General features: G+C 48.0%; 1 protein-coding gene across 7 annotated transcripts in view; it reads left to right on the top strand.

The window, feature by feature from the left end:
• Nucleotides 1-21,328, top strand: part of SNED1 (sushi, nidogen and EGF like domains 1) — an 81,935-nt gene that overhangs the window by 16,363 nt on the left and 44,244 nt on the right. For 5 of the 7 annotated variants that reach the window (XM_032355446.1, XM_032355444.1, XM_032355443.1 and 2 more), the window contains exons 2-8: nucleotides 9,316-9,603; nucleotides 12,570-12,710; nucleotides 13,434-13,596; nucleotides 16,317-16,499; nucleotides 16,772-16,885; nucleotides 18,719-18,832; nucleotides 18,921-19,034. In XM_032355446.1, coding sequence (XP_032211337.1) covers nucleotides 9,316-9,603; nucleotides 12,570-12,710; nucleotides 13,434-13,596; nucleotides 16,317-16,499; nucleotides 16,772-16,885; nucleotides 18,719-18,832; nucleotides 18,921-19,034 — 1,117 coding nt within the window. The remainder of the gene's footprint in view (nucleotides 1-9,315; nucleotides 9,604-12,569; nucleotides 12,711-13,433; nucleotides 13,597-16,316; nucleotides 16,500-16,771; nucleotides 16,886-18,718; nucleotides 18,833-18,920; nucleotides 19,035-21,328) is intronic. The other 2 variants (XM_032355442.1, XM_032355447.1) reach the window with 2 other exon arrangements.

A 21,328-nucleotide genomic window follows, 5' to 3' on the forward strand; every position in this document is an offset into this window, starting at 1 on the left:
AGGTCTTTGGCCCATATTTTGATCAGGTTGTTTTGTGGGTTTTTTTATTGTTGAATTTTAAGAGTTCTTTGTGTATTTTGGGCTAACAGTCTCTATAAGATATATTGTTTGCAAATATTTTCTCCCATAAGTCCATTTTGTGACTTGTCTTCTCACTGTCTTGATACTATCTTCCATGGAGCAGAAGTTTTTAATTTCAGTGAAGTCAAGCTAATTAGGTATTTCTTTCATGGATCATGGCTGTGGTGTTATATCTAAAAATTCATCACCAAACAAAGGGTCATTTAGATTTCTCCTACCTAAACTTCTAAGAGTTTTATGGCTTTGTGCTTTGTATTTAGGTCTATGATCCATTTTGAGTTAAATTTTGTGAGCCGTGTAAGGTCTGCATCTAGATTCATTTTGTGCATGTGTGTGTGTGGAGATACCCATTTGTGCCAGCATCATTTGTTGAGACGATAATCTTTGTCCACTGTATTGCCTTAGTTCCTCTGTCAAAGACCAGGTGACTATACTGACCCAGGGGTTTAATTCCGGGCTCTCTATTCTGTTCCATTGGTCCTTTGTCTATTCTACCACCAGTGCCGCCCTTTCTTGATTACGTAGCTGAGTCAGGTAGTGTCAGTCCTCCATCTTTGGTCTCCTCCTTCAGTACTGTTTTGGCTATTCTGGGTCTTTTTGCCTCTCCATATAAACTTTAGAATCACTTGATTGATTTCCACCAGCTAATGTGCTGGTATTTTGAGTGGGATTGCATTGAATATATAGATCAAGTAGAACTGACATCTTGAAACATTGAATCTTCTTATCCACAAACATGAAATTTTCTCTCCATTTATTTAGTTTTTCTAAGGTCTTTTTCATTAGAGTTTTGTAGTTTTCCTCGTACAGATTCCATTAAGTGTATAGCTAAGTATTTCATTTGGGGTAGTGTTAACATAAATGGAATTGTTTTTAATTTCAAATGCCCCTCCCTTGTTCATTGCTGGTGTATAAGAAATTGATTTTTAGGACTCAGTTGAGAATATCACCATCTTAACATTAACAGTGTTATGGCATCTGATTCATGAGTATGAGATGTTTTTCCATTTATTTAGATCTTAATTTCTTTCAATGATATTCTGTAATTTTTAGGGCACAAGTTTTGTTCCTCCTTGGTTAAATTTATACACATTTTATTCTTTTGATGCCATTATAAATGGAATTGTTTTCTTGACTTCACTTTTGGGTCATTCATTGTACATGTAGACATAAAATTAATACTTATATATTTATCTTATATTCGGCAACCTGCTGAACTCACTGATTGCTTCAAATAGTTGTTGTTGTTGTTGTTGTTTTAGTGGATTCTTTGAGATTTTTGATATAATAGGTCATATCCTCTGCAAACAGAGGTAGGTTCACTTTCTTTCTAGGGTGAATGCCATTTATTTAATTTTCCTGGGAACCCCTTACTTTCTGTTGCATACATGTCACCAAAACTTTCCTCCACAATCCTCTGAGCCTTCAGCCACCTCTGCACCTGGCACTACCTTCCCCTAATTGAACCAGGTAGGATGGCAACTTGGGTGCCTGTAACCAACAGAGTTGTAAAAGTTTGAGTCCTTTACCTCTCTCAAGTCCCCTACCATACTTGGCTTTTTTGGTAAAGCAGCTGAAGTCAGGATAGAGGAGGGAGCAAAGATCAAGGGACACAAACACTGACTGCACTAATAAGGAAGGCTTTGCATTTGCCACTCACACAGCTCAACCAAGTGGACTTTCAATGTTTCTGGTACCCTCAAAACTCTAAATCCTAAAAAAAAACAAACAAGAAAGCAAACAAAACCCTTTACATCCTCATTGCTGAAACCATTTCTTTCAGCTTTCAGAATCTTTTGACTTAGTCATCAGGGCCCTTCTGCTTTTTTACTGGGGCCTTGAAGGGTCACTGCCACATTGTCATTATAACAACAATCAAAGCTCTGATCACTGAGCACCGCTCACTGCTCAGCTTTATTAACAGGTAAAACAGTGGGCATCCTCACTCCCCACGTCTTACTCACCCAGCACCCCCACTTATGGAGAACATTATCTCCCCAGATCCTGGTGAGTCTTCTCAGTTTCTCCTGACCCAGTCCGTGGAAGCCCTTGTCCTTCCTCTTCCAGAAAGTCATTACTCTATTATGTTAACATCCCTTCCTCCTTTATTTCTTCTTAACCCAGTTTTGGTAAGCTGCATTTGTCTAGAAATATTTCCATTTTATCTAAAATCTTGAAATTTTGAATTTATTCTTATTATAAGTATTTATAATATCACCTTATCTTTTTTAACAATGTCAGAGTATAAAGTCATATATTCTTTTTCAGTCCTGATAATGGCAATTGATGCCTTCTCTTATTTACTTAACCAATTCCACCAGAAATTTATCTATTTTACTAGTAGTTTAAAAAAAACAAGTTTTGGTTTTGCTGATTTTCTTTTCAGTGTTTGTTTTCTAGTTCATTAACTTGTGCTCTTAATTTTTTATTTTTCTCTTCCCATTTTTGTTTTGGTTTGGTTTGGTTTGGTGTTGGTTTGTTTACAATATGTGGAGTATTTACTAACTTTTTGGTTTATTCACAAAGTATACATACTGAGATAACCATGTAAAGCTACAAATTCCCCTTTAATTTCTGCTTGCACCACACTCTCACAAGTTTTTGCTAAATAGCCCTTTTTTTGTCTTTTTTTTAAAATATTTTATTTATTTATTTGACAGACAGAGACCACAAGTAGGCAGAGAGGCAGGCAGAGAGAAGGGGGGAGAAACAGGCTCCCCGCTGAGCAGAGAGCCCAATACGGGGCTCAATCCCAGGATCTTGGGATCATGACCTGAGCCGAAGGCAGAGGCTTTAACCCACTGAGCCACCCAGGCGCCCGTCTTTCAATCCAAAGTTATTTATATTTCTTAATTTCCATGCACACAGAAATTTCCTACCTTTTGGGGTTAATATTTTAGTATAATTGCACTGTAGCCAGAAGACAAACTCCGTATTTTTTGTAATCACTTGAAATTTGTTGACACTTGTTATGTGACCAGTATATGGTAAATATTTTTAAAAAACTTTTTTTTAAGATTTTATTTATTTATTTGACAGAGAGAGAGAATGAGTTCACAAGTAGGCAAAGAGGCAGGCAAAGAGAGATGGGGAAGCGGGCTTCTTGTTGAGCAGAAAGCCCGATGCGGGGCTTGATCTCAGTACCCTAAGATCATGACCTGAGCCAAAGGCAGAGGCTTAAGCCACTGAGCCACATAGGTGCCCCTAAAATAATATTCTATTTGTGTTATATACTAGGTCACTTACCATTTGCATTGCTCAAATTTTCTGTATTCTGACAGATTATTGTGTCTGCCTAGCCTACTTTACTAGAGAAGGTATGTTAAAATGTTCTACTATGATTATGAATTGACCTATTTCCTTTTGTCAGTTTTTCACTTATGTATGTTGAGACCTTGCTATTAGATATATAAAAATGCAAAATTGTTATATCTTCCTTTATTATTATGAAGTGGTCCTCTTTGTCTCTAGCTTACTTTTTGCTTTATGATCTGCTTTGTCTGATAATAATATAACTATAAACCATAAGTTTCCATTCGTTAGCATTTGGAGGGTATATATTTTAACCTGAATATCTAATTCATTTTCATTTAATGTGCTACCAATGGAGGTGTGTTTGGGTTTACTATCTTCTGTGCTACGTGTTCTGCTTACTTTATCTTTCCTTCTCTCTCCTTCTTGCCATCCTATATGCCAAAAATTTAAATCATTCAGTCATATCCCCTTTATTAGTTAGGACTATATACACTGTTTCTATTCTTTTGGTGATTATCCTAGGTAGTACAAAATTCATTTTTATTTATCAATATTCACTAATAAATTAACTAATAAATTAACTAATGCTTTTATCCTATTCTTGGAAAATACAGTGAGCTTGGAACACTTAAATTCTCTTCCAATTTATAGGATATTATCATTAATTTTAAACCTACAGATTTTTTACACAATTCCACAAAGTTTTATTTATATTATGTCTTTATATGGTTAGTATTCATTTAGATTTATTCTCATACTTTCTGTTTTAATCTGTTCAGGCTGCTGTATCAAAAGTGCCATAGACTGGGTAGTTTAAATAACAAACATTTAGTTTTCACAGTTCTGAAGATGGGGAAGTCCAAGATCAAGGGGCTGGCAGATTTAGTGACTGGTGAACAAACACTTCCTGGTTAAAAGCCATCTTCCTGCTGTGTCCTCATACATCAGAAGGAGAGAGGAGATCTCTGGGCTCTCTTTTCTAAGGGCTCTCTTTTATAGTCTCCCCCATGAGGGTTCCACCCTCATGGCCTAATCTCCTCCCACAGGTCTCCCCCAATGCCATCACAGTGGGGGGGTCAGGTTTCAACATAAGAATTTTGGGGAGACACAGACATTCAGTCCATAGCACCTTCTTTGCCCTTTTTCCTTCCTGCTTCTCTGACTTTACATTTCGCTTTAGCTTGAATTTTTTTTTCATGTGTGTCTGCTGTTTAGATACTATTTACTTACTTACTATTTATCTGAATTATATTTATTTTGCCTTCAGTAATAAAGGATATTTTATCTGGTTATAAGTTTATGTTAGCAGTTATTTTCTTTCACCATATTAAAGATATGATCCCACTGATTTCTAGTTCCCATCATTGCTTGTGAGAAATCAACTGTCACTCTACCTGTAAGATCCTTGATGGTAATTTATATGTTTTCTCCTTTTACAATTGTCTCCTTGTCATTCATTTTCTGCATCTCTAGCAGTTATTAGTCATTGCTTTATTTTTATTTTTCCAGCTAGGGAATCACTGGACTATTGAATATGTGGCCTGATGTCTTTCATTGGTTCTAGAAATTCTCAGTCATTGCCTTTGTAGCTCCTTACCCTTTGATACTACAAACCATACATTTATCTGATCATCCTACTACTTCACATAAGTCTTATTTTTTCTTCTCTACTCTCCGTCTTTCTGTCTCTGTTCTAAATTCCGGATAGTTTCTTCTGACCTATCTTCTAGTTCCAGTTCATTTATTCTTTCTTCAATTGCTTCAAATCTGTTCTTAAATCCATCTACTTAGTTCTTAATTTGTTATTTACTTAGTTTAAGTGCTAGAATTTCTATTTAGTTCTTTAAAATGGCCTTTTTAAAAGATAATTCTGGGGCACCTGGGTGGCTCATTCATTAAGTGTCTGCCTTCGGCTCAGGTCATGATCCCAGGGTCCTGGGATTAGCCTCACATTGGGCTTCCTGCTCAGCAGGAAGCCTGCTTCTCCCTCTCCCACTTCCCCTGCTTGTGTTCCCTCTCTCACTCTCTCTGTCAAATAGATGAAATCTTTTTTAAAAATTAAAAAAATAATAAAAGATAACTTCCATCCCTGATTTTTTTTTTATCCCAGCCCTTTTTAAAACAATATTTATTTCATTTAAAGTAATCTCCACATCCAACGTGGGGTTCAAATTCATGACCCTGAGATCAAGAGTCACATGCTCTACTGCCAGCCAGTCAGGTGGCCCCCCAGCCCTTTTTCAAATCGTATTTTTTGTATTATGGGCAATACACATAATATAAAACTGATCATCTTAACCACTTTTTTTTTAAGATTTTATTTATTTATTTGACAGACAGAGATCACAAGTAGGCAGAGAGGCAGGTAGAGAGAGAGGAGGAAGCAGGCTCTTTGTCAAGCAGAGAGCCCAATGCAGGACTTGATCCCAGGACCCTGAGATCATGACCTGAGCCGAAGGCAGAGGCTTACCCACTGAACCACCCAGGCGCCCTTAACCACTTTTAAGTGTACAGTTCAGTGGTATTAAGGATATTTATGTTGTGCAGTCATCACCATCTTTCACCTTCAGACTCTTTTTGTCTTGTGAATGTGAATTCTGTCCCCATCAGACACTCCTACTTTTCCCCTCCCCCAGCCCCTGGCCACCCCCATTCTACTTTCTATTAATTTGACTACTCTAGGTCCCTCATATATGTGAAATCATAGCATTTGTCTCTTTGTGACTGGTTTACTGCACTGGGCGTAATGCCCTCAAGTTTCATTCACCTTGTAGCACATGTCAGAATTTCCTTCTTTTTAAGGCTGAATCATACTCCATTGTATAGATAGACCACATTTGTTTCCTCGTTCATGCAGTGTTGGAACTTGGATTTCTTTGGGCTGTCATGCATAATACTGCTATGAATATGGGTGTACAAATATCTTTTGAAGGCCTTACCTTCAATTATTTTGGGTATTGTTGTGGATGAGTGGTGTGCCACTCAAAATTCAGCTGTTGAATTCCTACCACCACAACATGATTGTATTTCGAGATAGAGCCTTTACAGAGGTAATTAAAGTTATATGAGGTTGTATGGGTGGGACCCTAATCTGATAAAGAGGTAGAAACACCAGAGAGCTCTTTCGCTCCTCATGTGCACACAGAGGAAAGGCCATGTGGCGACACAGCATAGAGGAAGCCATATAAAGCCAGGAAGAGACCTCACTAGAAAACAACTTTGATGGTCCCTTTACCTTGTATGTCTAGCTCTAGAACTACAAGAAAACAAATTCTGTTGTTTAAGCCAGTCAGTCTGATATTCTGTTATGGCAGCCCTAGCAGACTAATACAGATATTTACCCAAGAGTAGAATTTCTGGATCATATGGTAATCTATTTGCATTTTTTTAAGAAACAGCCATCTGTTCCCCACAGTGACTCTGTCATTTTACATTTCCACTAGCCGTACACAAGCATTCCAGTTTTTCTATATCTTTGGAAAAGAACACTTGTTTTTTTCCTATTTTTTTGATAGTAGCCATCCTGATGGGTGTGAGGTGGTAGCTCATTGTGGCTTGTGTTTGCTTCTCCCTAATGATTAGTTATGTTGAGCATCTTTTCCTGGGCTTATTGGCCATTTGTATGTATTCTTCAGAGAAATATTTATTGATGTCTTTTGCCCATTTTTTAATCAGGTTGCTTTTTGTTGTTGTTTAGTTGTAGGAGTTCTCTATATATTTAGGATAAGAATCCCTTATTAAATCTATGATTTGCAAATATCTGCTCCCATTCTGTGGGTTGCCTTTTTACTCTGCTAATAGTGTCTTTTGATGAAAAAAATATTTTTTTAAAAGATTTTATTTATTTATTTGACAGAGAGAGATCCCAAGTAGGCAGAGAGGCAGGCAGAGAGAGAGGAGGAAGCAGGCTCCCTGCTGAGCAGAGAGCCTGATGTGGGGCTCGATCCCAGGACCCTGAGATCATGACCCGAGCCGAAAGCAGAGGCTTCAACCCACTGAGCCACCCAGGCGCCACTGAAAAAAATATTTTTAATTTTGATGAATTCCAGTTTGTGTTTTTTTTTTCTTTTGTCATATGTTCCTTTAGTGTTGTATCCAAGAAATCATTGCCAAAACCAATGTCATGAAGCTTTTATTCTATGTTAAGAGTCCAACTTCATTCTTTTGCATGTGGATGTCCATTTTTCCCAGCACCATGTGTTGAAAAGCCAGTCCTATCTCTATTGCTCTTGACATCCTTGATGAAAACCCTTTGACTGTATATGTGATGGTTTATTTCTGGGCATCCCATTCTATTCTGTTTGTCTGTCTTTCTATCTTTATGCCAGTGCCACACCGTTTTTGACTACTATAGTTTTGAGGTAAGTTTTGAAAGCAGGAAGTGTAAATCCTCCAACTTTGTTCTTCTTTTCCAAGATTCTTTTAGCTATTCTCTTGACAAAATTTAAAGTTTGTGTTTTCTTGGAACATGGTAAACTTAGCTATTTTATAGCCTTTGATAATTCTGATAGGCAATGTTTCTCTCATTTCGACTTAATTCCTGTTAGTGGCATCTTGCTTCCTTGTGTGCTGGATTATCTTTGATTGTGTCCTGGGTTTTGTATTTGAAAAATTACTTCTATGAATAGCTTGAGGTCTAAGATGCTGCTATCTTCTGCCAGAGAGGGTTCTATTTGCTTCTGCCTGGAACCTTGGAATGCTACCCTTTGGGAGCCACCATAAACCAAGTCCGGGTGTGAGGGGCCCTGGATTGCTTAGGTGAGGGGACAGCAGAGTATGAGACTGCACAGGGACTGTGTACTTCAAGCTCACCCTGCCTAATATGGGGGTTTATCCCCAACCTTGAGTGAGTTCTGAGCTTTGACGTTTCTCTCCCTTTCCCTCCATGAGGCTGCTGAAACTGCAGGTCTTCTTTGCATCTGTTGCTTGTGAATCTGCAGATGCCCTCAGGAAAAAAGGAGCTTTGAGTGCCAGGCTCACCTCCAGTCCTTCCCTGTCCTCAATTTGGAGCACAAACACTGAAACTCCCTCACTTGCTTGTTTGCTCTTTTGTGCCTTTCAGAAGGGAGGTGTGCTTATCAGTCTTTTGTATTGGTCTGGATTATAGAGCAGGATCTCACCTAAAGGGGAAGTCCAGAAGGTCTCTTCTAAAAGCACAGCTTTGACCACAGTCTTGCCAGGAGCAAATCATGATAGTGTAGAGCCCAGCTTTATGATCATTAATTCATTCAAGACTGCCCTGCATCCTGGAGGCAAGTACTAGTGTTATCCCCATCTCACAGGTAAACATCTGGAACACAGAAAGGCCAGGCTAACTTGCCTCAAGGTTGCACAGCTAACTGAGTGGCAGGATCAGCATGGTGACCCATTGTGTATTACTGCGGAGATGCTGCTCCCCTTCTTCTTCTTAGGAGCATTCTGGGGCTCCCCACCATCTGGAGTCCTGAGAACAGACCACCCCACCCCCACCCCAGCAATCAAGGCCCTTCCAGCCTCCCCTGGCCACACTGGCTCCTGCCCATCCCCAGCTCTGCTCTGTGGGTGCTATTTCCTCCCCCTACCTTACATGCTTCCTACACACCTGTCCATACTGACTCGGAGGCTGGAACTCTGCTGTGCCCTCTCAAGGTCCCTGATTCAAGTGGGACCCAGGCCCTGAGCACCCCATTTGTCCAAAGCCAAGGCCCCAGTGGGAGCTCCCCAACCCCACAACAGCAACCCAGGTCTGGGCATTCTACTGGGCATCAGGTACAGAAAACAGACCAGAGCCTGTCCCAAAGCACACAGCCTGTCTGCAAGGGGCTGGACCAGGCCAAGGGGTCCCATATCAGGGACCGGGAACTGTCAAGCCATCCTGGGGATGCCTTGCCCAAGGCCAGGTCACCCTTGGAGGGTGCCTGGTGGGTGAGGCAGGGGAGGCCATCAGGCCCACCTGCCAGCCCTAGGTGCCCATTGGTCCCCTCTCTGACTTTCTGACAGGTGAACAATAATGGGATCATCTCCTTCCTGAAGGAGGTCTCTCAGTTCACCCCAGTGGCATTTCCCATCGCCAAGGACCGCTGCGTAGTGGCAGCCTTCTGGGCAGATGTGGACAATCGACGTGCAGGTGATGTGTACTACCGGGAGGCCACTGACCCAGCCACGCTGCGCAGAGCCACAGAGGATGTCAGGCGATACTTCCCTGAGCTCCTGGACTTCTCCGCCACCTGGGTTTTCATAGCCACCTGGTACCGTGTGACCTTCTTCGGAGGCAGCTCCTCTTCCCCTGTGAGTTTTCTGTCCTGGGATAGGGAGGACGTCCGTCTGGGGTCCAGGGTCTCCCCCCAGGGGCTGCACCTGGCTGAGGTGGGCCAGACATAATCACTGGTCCCTGCCTGAGACAGGAACACCCAGCTCAGGGATGGAAGTCACTCTCCCAGGGTCACAGAGCCAGGCTGAATTAGGACAGAGCCTTGACCTTCCCAGCCCTCCCAGAAAACACTTGCCTCTATAGGAAAATGCCAAATGCCCTGACACAGTAGTTCACACACTAGAGAGATGCAGATCGCATGTGTCAGAAGGATTTCCATCTGGAATGGTTCAATGCTCAATAGGCTAAGTGGGAAGTTTATTCTGTTTTATCCTCTATTCTGTGATAATGCCAAACAACAAAGGCAGCAGGGGCACGTCTTTCCTGTGGGGCACACTCTCGATGCCAAGCACTGAGAAGTGCCCAGCACAGCACAACCTGGGAGCAGGAACTCTCATGGAGACTGTTCTGCAAGACATATGGGGCTCCAGAGCGGGGAGAATGGGATGGTTCAGGGTCTCAACACAGCAGCCCGAGGGACAGCTGTGTTGGGACCCTGGGCTGCAGGGGAGAGGCAGAGCAGTCAACGGCAGGGCCGGGCTTCCCATCATACACATGCCTGGGCAGAGGGTGGGGGCAATTGAGGCTTTCACTCAGAGTGTAGGGGTGCCCAGTGGGAACCTGGAGGTGCAGCCGGGGCCCCTAGCAATGGTGACTCAGGTAAACAGTGTGAGTGGGAGACAGTGCCTGCAGGCAGGGACCCAAGAGTCCCGCACAAACCCTGAGTTCTCCAGCAGCCAAGATGACAAAGAGAATGCCAGCAAGCACATCAACCAGGGACGCTGAGGGTCTGAGATGTTCACTGTTGAATTTCTTAAAAGCAGTATGACAGTGAATAGGGGAAGACTGGCTTTTCCTATAAACATTACTACAAATAAATATTGACACTTTTCATGGAATTTATTCATGCACAGTCCACTAATATTTTGTCAGCTTCACTTGTTTTTCTTATCAATTTGTAAGAAAAACATCTTTGTAACAAAAAGAAAACAGAATCAGTAAGTCTGCTAACAAGAGATCAATCCCATCAAATATCTATTGCATTCTGACACACACTTTAACAAATAGAGCCGGCTAGAACTCACTGTTTTGTTTTGGTTTTTTTCTCAGCAGGAGTAGGGCATTTTCCTCCTTCTCCCACGTGGAAATCCCTGGCACTTCTGCAGCCCCCTGGGAGGAGGAGGAACAGAGCCCCTCCTATGCCAACAGAGTAAACCCTAACTTCTCCAGTTTGCAGGCTGGCAGGCCCAGATATGGGGGCTACAAATTATCGGGCAACACATGCATCCCTGGAAAGGGTCAGAGTTCTGGGTTTGGGGGCTGGTCTGTAACCTGGGAGCCTCCTAGAGCCAGCTGCTTGGCAGGGAGAGAGCGTGAAGCTCCATGCAGGGTCTGGGTCTCCTCGCGCACTGGACCCTACCTCTGGCCACACCAGCCGCTGGCTTGCCCTTCTTCAGCTCACCGCCACTCCACTTTCACAGCCACTGGTCCTGGTTATCTTCAGAGTGCTAGCAGCAGGTCTGTGTTCCCGAAGGGGAGCACTCAGTCTTCCTGCTGTTCATGGTTATGTAAGGGAAAGGACAGACCAGTGCTGTCCCACTGTCCCACACCTACAGACCATCACAGTGCCGGGTGGCACCGATGGCAAGGTGTCCCGCGGTGGGCACTGCCAGGCCCTGCTAGATTGGGAGCTGTTGTCTGGCATGAGTCTCCAGCGGGAAGGTTGCTGCCCACAGAGGCCTGATTGCCCCTCAAGCCTGTGCGCCCCCCCCCCCCCCAGGCACGAACAAGCCAGATGTGTAAGCCCGGGTCTCCCCGTGCCCAGCCGGGGGACCCAGCATGCTGCACCCTTGCCAGCCGCTCCAGCAGACACGGAAGCCCTTTCTCTATTACGCTTCACCTCTCAGCTTCTAGTGCTGCTGAATTTGTCCTGTATTATCAACGAGGTGTCTTCTGTGGTAATGCCTCTGTTCACATAAACTTTGCCAATTTTCTGTTGTCTTTTTCTTCCTGGCCCATGGAAGTTCTGCTTCAATTTAGAATATCAATAATTTCACCTGCCCCCTCTGTTATAAATACATTTTTCACTTTGCTGTGTGGCCACTCTGTTTGATCTTATGGCACTTTTTTATATGCAGAAGCTTTTGTAGTCAAATATATAAATCTCCTTTTTGGGTTTTGCAGTTAACAAATGTTACACTTAAAGTCTTCCCTCGACGTGGCTCCAAGCACTCGCCTATATTTTCCTCTAGGGCTTTGATGGTTCTGTTCACAACCTTACTTGATGTGGTATTTATTTTCATGAGTGATATAAAGCTCTAAATTTCTTCTTTTTAAGACAGTTTCCTATTTGTCCCAAGATCATTCTTAATCCCACCCCTTCCCTAGTCTGAAATAACATCTCATGTATATACCATTCAATAATATCTTCGTGGAAGAGAAATCCATGAAAAACAAACAAACCAAAAAAACCCCTGCTTTTCCTTGTTTCCTCTTTTTATCTTTCCCTCTTTACATTTTTTGTTTCACACGAAGCAATTTTGGGGATTTTACCCAGTTAACGCTAACTTTTGTGCCCCAGCCACCACAGGGCGCAGTGTCTGCACCTGGAGTCTGTGGGCCCTGGTGACACCTCAGTGTGTCTCACTCACCAGCTAACCATTCTTAGGGGCCCTGACCTATGCCAGGGCCTCAGGATCTAGGGACACAGTGGAGGATGAGGACGAGGCCATCAGCTCGACGGCAGATGGCTGACCAGCTAGTTAGGAAGACAGAGAAAGGGTCAGTGGATGAGGACATTGTGTAAAGGCATGCTGAAGGGGGCAGGGACTTGCAGCATGGATGGGGGAGCCCAGAACCCGGTTCAGGCCTCCCTCCTTGACAGGTCAACACGTTCCAGACTGTGCTTATCACTGACGGCAAGTTCTCCTTCACCATCTTCAACTACGAGTCCATCACGTGGACCACAGGCACACACGCCAGCAGCGGGGGTGACACCACGGGCCTGGGGGGCATCGCAGCCCAGGTAGGGGCCCGGCTCCCCACTGCCACGACTGTCCTGTCTGTCTGTCTAGACAGACCCCCCTACACACACCCAGTACTGTGCAGACGCCAGTGTGAGGCCTTCTGATGCTAACCCCAGGCCAGATTCAGAAACATCCTCAGGTCAAAGGCACTTCTGTTCTGCCCTGCATTGCCCTGGCCTCCCAGAGCCAGTTGCAGCCAAGGCACATGGGACCATGGTTCTATGCATGCTACCTGTCCTGGGGTCTGCCCTGCCCTGCCCTGTGGCCCACAGAACTGTGGCCAGCAGGAAATCACAGGTGTCAAGGGAGTGGTCAAGTGCAAGTCCCCAAGGCCATCGAGTGCTCCCTCAGGATGGGAATACCCTCATCTCCTTCCTAGCCATCTACTTTCTTCTGAGGTCACACCTGCCCCTGGTCTCCACGGAAGCCAAGAGGCCAGGGAGGAAGTCCCTGCAGGTGTGTGAGGGCAGCATGCTGGGGCCCAACTGTGTCGGTGGCCAGGATCTGTGGCCCAGTTGGGAGGCTGCTGCTCAGAACAGTAACAACGTGGAGGGTGGTAGGGTACACCCAAACCCATAAAACTCCAGGACTACAAGGCCATCTTCCACATGATCTCTTTGACCATGGCCACCGCAGGGAGGGAGGTCTCAGGAATTTTAGGGAGACCTGCAGACCAACCCATGCCTGCCCCCCCGACTCTCCATCCCCCACCCCACCCCCAGGCCGGTTTCAATGCGGGTGATGGGCGGCGCTACTTCAGCATCCCCGGCTCCCGCACAGCTGACATAGCGGAGGTGGAGACCACCACCAACGTGGGCGTGCCCGGGCGCTGGGCGTTCAGAATCGATGATGCCCAGGTGCGCGTGGGGGGCTGCAGCCATACAAGTAAGAGGATGGAGCCAGCGGCTCAGGGCTGTGGGTTGGGGGGGCTCAGGGAGTGGGGGGATGAGAGGAGGGGGTGGGACCCTAGGGGGGAGGAGGGAGCGGGAGGCTGGGGACGGGGCAGGCTGCTGGCCAGGAGGGCTTGGCCTCCCCCACCCCTCTCCCCCAGCCATGAATGTGGGCAGGTAGTAGCTTGCCCCTTGAGCCCTGTCTCCTCCTGGGGAGGCTTCCCTACCTCGGCTCTGGCTCCGGGGCCAGGGAGACCGAGGTTTGTGGTGCAAAGTGGAGGAGTTGGGGCCGCCCCTTCTTGGGGCCAGGAGTCAACGCTTTCCCCTCATTCTCTCCCAGCCTGTGTTCTTGGTGGGGGAGGAGCACCACCCAGGTCTCCTGTGTCCCCAGGACCACCTAGAAGTCAGATATTTTTTTCACCCATTTCCCCACATTTGCGTGGGCTTGCTGTTTCCTGGGATTTGACACTTGTCACACACCCCAGGCATCTACTGAGTGGAGGGAGTTGAAAGCTCATAAGGTACAGTAGATAGGGGGAGGGTCCCCCCCATAGATAGGGGGAGGGTCCCCCCCAGGGCAGAAAGATGCATCCTGGCCCCTTCCTCTGGGGGGGCCCTGGAGGAGGCACAGAAGCTTCTGAAACATGATGCTTATAAACAGAGATGAGGGGATTGATTTAGCCACTCGGTGGAGAGCTAACCACAGGCCCCACAAAGGCCACAGTGAGGCTGGTATCTTAGAGGGTCCTAGCAGACTCACCTCCCACCCACAAGGAGGCCGAGGGCTTCTCAGAACACCAGTCTCTGAGAGCTAACCCAGGGCAGGTGCAGCCAATCGGGACTGGCCAGGGGGGCAGACGCACACTTCTCAGGGCCCAGGGCCTGCGGGGCAGGCACGTGCTGGTGGGCAGAAAGGCTCACCAAGGACCAGGGAAGATGCTCCAGCAAGAGATGCCTGGGGAACCTGGGCACCACCCCCACATTGGAGCACCAAATACGCCTCAGCCCAAGTCTGAGCTTAGGGGATGGGGGAACTCGAACCAAGGAGCCCAAGAGCCAGGGGCTTGGGTTGCTGAGGATCAAGGCAAAGTGCGGATGTGGGCTGCCGTGAGCTGGCATCAGTGTAGTGTGGACGCAAGCCTGAGCAGTGGGTGACAGGTGTGGGTACAGGTGGGGACTGGCATGAGCAGGTGTGGCTATACATGTGGGTGCAGGTGTAGGTACAGGTGTGGGTCTAGGTGTGGGCAGGCCCATGCCCCTTTTCTAGAAAGGTTGCAGGCTGTGAGACCCTGAGAAACAGGATCTTCAGAGGAGGGTCTGGCCAGTCCCCCGGGGATCCCTTTCCCATGTGGATGTGCTTCCCCTGCTATCTAAGACTTCTAGTGGGGAGTAGATGAGGAGGCATTGCTGGGCCTTCCGAACTAGTGCACACAGAAGCCCGCTGGAGCCGCCTTGCTTCCCCACGGCCACACTGCAAGCCCGGGAGATAGAGCCTACACGCTGGCTTTGCTTGGCAAGGGAGGGCCGAGTCCCACATAAGAGGCCCCGAGTGCATCCACACCTGGAAGTCTATCTCTTGAGAAAGGCAGGTCCCAAAACTGGGCCCATGCAGAGAGCACACTCTACAGGGTCGCCAAACCACGACTGGTTAAGTGACAGTGTGGCTACGTGAGTAGAAGTGCATGCACGAGGAGCAGAAACAATCCAAAAGACTCCCTTTGCCCTGATGGTGTTCTGGGCTCCAGGGTACTTTCAGGAGTGTCCCCTATTGCTCCCCTTGATTAGGCCAGATCTCCCGGGCTCCCCCTAGCAACAGGAAATCCGAGACATTGGGGTGCTCTAGTTACCTGCCAATTTGTGCTCCCTCCCTGCCAATGTCACTAGCCTTACTTCTCCAGAGGGGGAGGGCCCCCTGAGCTGGCCTCTGAGGGTGGCTGGTCCTGAAGGGCCCAGGCACGGGGTTAGGTGGGCCCCAGGAACTGCTGGAGGCCCTCTCTGGCCAGGAGGCTGTGATATGAGAAATCCCACCTTCCAGAGCTCTGAGGGGGGCCCTCTTGTTTCCATGGGAAGATCTGGAGGGGCAGCTGGGCCTACATTTCTGCAATAGTTGGCGGCAGTGCTGAGATCAGACTGCATCCCCCCCTTGGAGGGTCTGAGGGCCTCCGACCCACCTCTGGCTCCCACGGGGTCCCTCCTCTTCCACATCTGTGGATGTTCGTTCCATGAGGCACACTCCTGTCTTCCTGTGTTGCTGGGCACCCTTGGGTCTTTGTCTTCTTAGTTCCTCAGAAAAATCTGGAAGTCGATGGATTAAAGTCATAAGAAGGTGCTATGGAGGGGAGCCTGGGGGGCTCAGTCGGTCCAGCGTCTGCCTTCAGCTCAGGTCATGATCTTAGAGACCTGGGATTGAGACCCACATCAGGCTCCCTGTTCCTCTGTCTGCGGCTCCTCCTGCTTGTGCTGCTCTCTCTCTCTCTCTCTCTCTGAAAAATAAACAAATAAAAACATTAAAAAAAAAAAGAAAAAAGAAAAAAGAAGATGGTGCTGTGGGTATGACGGGTGCAGGGGATGCCAACGTCCCAGCTTGGGCATCCAGGTGTCAGCAGGACATGCGGGCAGGCAGTAGATGGCAGGCACCCTGGGCATCCTGGGAAGAACTGGGAAGTTAACTGCGGATGCTGGGCTGCCAGCAGACCGCACAGCCATTCCTCCTAGATGGGCCCTTTGGGTCCAGGGAGGGAAGGGACGGCTCGTTCCTTCCTGTGTCCACAGCCTCCGTGTGCCTGGCCCTGCGCCCGTGCCTTAACGGTGGCAAGTGCATCGACGACTGTGTCACGGGCAACCCTTCCTACACCTGCTCCTGCCTCTCAGGCTTCACGGGGAGGCGGTGTCACCTGGGTGAGTCTATACTGCCAGCACAGCCAGTGGCCTCAGGGCCAAAGGTCCAGGGTCTCTGTCTCCATGGTGTGGGTGCTGTGGGGTGGGAGGATGGGGTAGCGAGGATGGTGGGAGTACATAAACGCTGTGGCTCCCTGATGGTGAGTGTGTGGGCTGGGGGTGCATCTGCCCCTTTGAAGCCAACCCCCTGGAAGTAAGGCCCAGAAGGGGTCCGAGCAGATCTTCCCCAACCTGGCTTCGTCCACTGAGGCCCCAGCTGCCCCGTTTTTCAGATGTGAATGAATGTGCTTCCCATCCGTGTCAAAATGGCGGGACCTGCACACATGGTGTCAACAGCTTCAGCTGCCAGTGCCCGGCCAGCTTCGGGGGACCCACCTGTGAGACACGTAAGAGGAGCATGCCCAGGTCCTCTGGCCCCATTGGTGGAAGAATGACCAGAACGGTCCTGCCTGACCGGGGGTCAGCCTCATGGGAGCCCTGAGTCAGCATCGACAGAGGGCATGGCAGTGGGCCCACTGGGGACAGAGCCCAGACTCCAGAGGAAAGCCCCATCTCATGAGTACAGCAGGAACACTGACCATGGCACTCACGCCTCCTGGGCCCTGATGTTCAGACCAGGGATGGCACCTTGGAACAGGCCAGTGTCCAGTTCCAGCTTGGCTGCGGGGCCTGCCCAACAGCCACCCAGGTACGATTGGAGTCATCACTGCCCCTCAGCTCTGGACTGGCTTGCTGGCTGTTTCTCTCCAGCTCCTGGGGTCTCACAGACTTGACATAGGTTGGGGTCCTTCTTGAGACCTCCCTTGCTTCCAGACTGCAGCTGTACCCCACTCTGCCACCCCCTTCTGAGCGGGGGTCTTTTTAAGCAATGCTGGCAGATCCAGCCTCCACTTCCTGCCCTTCGCCCAGCCCTCTCTGGGGCCCCCACATCCTGGCTCTTTGCCCACCTGGTAAAGGAAGATGGAACTCCCACTGCTGCCCCTAGTCTCACTGTGGGAAGCTGCTAGGGGAGCCCAAAAAATAGAGTCCCTTAAAATCAAAGCACCATGACCTCTAATCCCCACTGAGCTGGACCCACAGCCATTCCCCTAAATATACTTACTGATGTATAACCATTATTTAGGAACACATATAACACATGGTTAAATCAAGTGTGTACACATAACAATTGTACAAGAATGTCTCAATCTAGAAGAGCTATTTCTAAGAGTGACTTAGAGCCACAAGAAATGTTTTAAAGTCTGGGACCCCAGTGTATATAAACATGTGTGCCCAGCAAGGCCCCTAGGAGGACCCGGGGCCATAGCCAGTAGCCCTGCGCCTTGGCCTCCTTGCGGTCACTCTGATGACAGCAACAGGTCCCAGGTCCCCATGGAGGCTCGCTGGTCTCAGGACCCACCTGAGCCCCCAGAGCACACAACAGCAGGGACATGTGTGCTGTTCATCTGGAGCCCCTCCTCCCCACAGGCGCCCAGCACTGCTCTTTGGTGGGGTCAGGACCCCGGAGACAGGAGTCAACTAGCACTGTGGCCACCAAAGCACCTCCACACGTCCCCTGTCCTCCCTCCCACTGGCCCCCACAAGTCTAGGGAGGGCCTCATGGTCTAACGATTGCCTTGGCTCCTATACTGAGTTGTTTGGGGCATGCGCTGTCATCAGGACATGTGACATAGCTGAGGGAAGGCAGTGTCCCTCTCACTCCCCTCCCTGCCAGCTCAGTTGCCAGGGCTCACGGGGCAGGAGCCACCAGGGAGTCTGAGGGGCCGGCATGCTGGGTGAAGGTGGCCAGAGGCGAGCTCCACCTCAGTGGGTTCCCACCTGATGGGGGCTGAGTGCCTTTGTACCAGACCATGCAACACATCACCTGCCTGCCCACAACCCATCACCTCAGAGCCATTCAGGCCCCTCCTGCACATCTGCACGTGCATCACCTTCAAGAACCCATCACAGGCTGTGTCACTCTGCCCCACCCAGAGGAACCCCGCTCTGTGCTGGCAGCTGAGAACACTAAGCCCTGTGTCCCCAACCAGCATGCACACAGCCTCCTACCATCGGGGATGGGCTGAAACAGACCCCATGTGGCCAGTTGCTGGGCTGCTGAGTGGGGACTATCCAGCCAGGCCCCCCCAACAGCCTGATGCCCTCCAGAATGGGGTTTAGCAGAAATTCCCAGGGGCCCAGCCGGAGGTCCGACACCTTCCACTGCTCTGTCCTTGCAGCACTGTCTCCATGTGACACCAGAGAATGTAAGAATGGTGGCCAGTGCCAGGTGGAGGAGGGCTCAGCGGTGTGCCTATGCCTGCCTGGCTACACGGGTGTGGCCTGTGAGACGGGTGAGGGTCCAGCCCTGGGGGGTGGGAGAGGCTAGTGCTCGGGAGCAAAGGCTGGCTTGAGCCAAGTTCCCACCTCCGCTGCCCCCAGATGTGGATGAGTGTGCCTCCAGCCCGTGCCTCAACGGGGGCTCGTGTGTCAACCTCGTGGGGAACTTCACCTGCCTGTGCGCAGAGCCCTTCGAGGGACCTCGCTGTGAGACAGGTAACAGCCCATGCCGGCAGCTCCCAGAACAGTAGTCCCTCGCAGCCTCCTGGCCCCTTTCCCTCACTGTCCAGCTCAGCCCCACCACTGTCCTGGGGGGTACTTTCCCCAGCCCGCCTGTACCAGTCTGTCCCCTGAGCTTCCATGCTGGTCCCAACTCTGCCACCATGGGTGGTGCAGGGCTGAGTGTGCCTCCTGCCCCCTCTAGTCCCCTCCAGTCCCGGTAGCCATCTATGAGATGCAGGGCAAGATGGCCACCCTCTCATGGCCTTTCTTCCTGCTCAGGAGATTCTTGGCTTATTAACATCCTTTTTTCCTACTCCAGACCCCTCACCATGCAAGGGAACAAGCCACAGCAGTTGGCAAGAAAACTGACCTTTATTACATGTGATGAAATTTGCTAGTTGCTACTTCATGTTGTTTTAAATGCTGGTTATGACTTGGTAGATCAGTTAAGAGGCCAACTCGATTTTACAACCCACAGAATAAATTCAGGTTAGCATCTGACATCGCCCTGACCGCCAAAGGCCTCGCTCGGCCACTGTGCCAGCAAAGCAAAGGTCACAGCTTGAGCAGCTGCTCCCCCTGGGAGAAGCTCATGAGAAGCTTGTCAGATTTAGTTCGAGCCTAAAAACTTAAGAAGGAGATTAAAATTTACCCATAAGTAAGATACAGATGGATGCTATGCTCTCCATCAGCCTTTGGTCAGAGGGCCACACACAGGACAGCCCGTGTCCTGAGGAGAGGGTGAGGCTCTGCCATGCAGAGGGGAAGGGGGAGCACAGCAACCTTACCTGTTTGGTTGCTTAAAATCCCTATGATGGGTCACAGTTCACCTTGCCCAGATTGTTATCTAAATATTTAATATCTGTGTATTTAACTAAGCTCATGTTAGAAAACGGATCAGTGATTTCAAAAGATTTGCAAAGAAACCACCTGTTGTGCAGAAAGAATGATACAAACAAATGCAACCAATATGAAACAATAGAACTGACACTTCCACCCTTAGTAAAAGCTTATTAGTCCCATTACAAGGTGGCAGTCTGGACATTCTACCCAGATTCAACAGGAAGGTGGACAAAAATTAGAGATAATTGGAAAAAAAAAAAAAAGTACCCATTCTTCTGCTTCTGGCAAAAAAAGATTGACTGCTCTGAGAATTTCCCTCACTATCAAAACTAGAAAAGCAGTTAAAATATATGAAATGACTGTTTTCTGCCATTGGACCACAGGCATCACAGGGTTGCTACCCCGGCGAGGAGGGACTGAAAGGAAGGGCACCCTATAGTCTGCCCGTGGGAATTTCCAGGCCACTGTGCAGCAAGCAGATCCAGGCTCTAGCAGTTCCTCTGAGTCTCTGGGTCATGGAGACAGGGATTCTAGTTTGGTAGCTGCAATTGGTGGGGAGACTTCCAGAAAGGATGGAGTTACTAAGAGTGGCTGGGGAGAGTGCAAGAAGAATCTGCAGAGGGACCCCTTGCCTCTTCTCTCAGCATGGGGCGGGTGGTGGGGGGATGACTCACTTTTCTACAGCCAGAGTGCATACAGAGCTCCTCATGCCCATGGCCAAGGTGGAGAGAGTCTTTACTGGGGTATCATCTTGCTGGTATGGAAAAATAAACACTAGAATAAAGACTAATCTGACCTGTCCTAGGAAATATTAAAGGAAAATTTGAAAGAATCAAAACAATCCCAAGTAATTGAACCATATGCCAGAATCAAATCCTATACTCTTTAAAGGAATATAACAAAATCCAGGACCTCCAAATACCCAACCAAAAATTATCAAGCATACCAAGAATCAAGAATATATGAACCATAGCCAGGAGAAAAGCAGATCAATAGAAAAAGGTGGCAGAGATGATGATGAAATTATTTGCCCAGATATGCATGTTTAATCATCCACTGTGAACATGCTCCATGTGCTCAAGACCACTGAGGAAAAAAGACACAGTGAGAAGTAGAAGATAGAAGAAAATAAGCTTCTAGGAGATTAAAAAAAAAACATTAAATCTCAATTTAAAAAATATACTGACTATATTAACAACAGGTTAGACATTGCAGAAGGGAAGATCAGTGAATGTGAAGAAAGAAACAGCCCAACAAGCAGCACAGGAAGGAGAGATTATACCCAGGACCATATCCTCAGCAACCTGTGGGGTTGCTTGGCAGTCTGGTGTATGTACGGGTAGAGTCCCAGGAGGAGGGAGGGGACCAGAGGAGCACAGAAAATGAATGAAGAAGTAAGATCCAAATATGTTCTAAATTTGATGAAAATTAAAACCCCACACATC

This window comes from Mustela erminea, chromosome 8, assembly GCF_009829155.1.
Source record: "Mustela erminea isolate mMusErm1 chromosome 8, mMusErm1.Pri, whole genome shotgun sequence".
Lineage (NCBI taxonomy): Eukaryota > Metazoa > Chordata > Mammalia > Carnivora > Mustelidae > Mustela > Mustela erminea.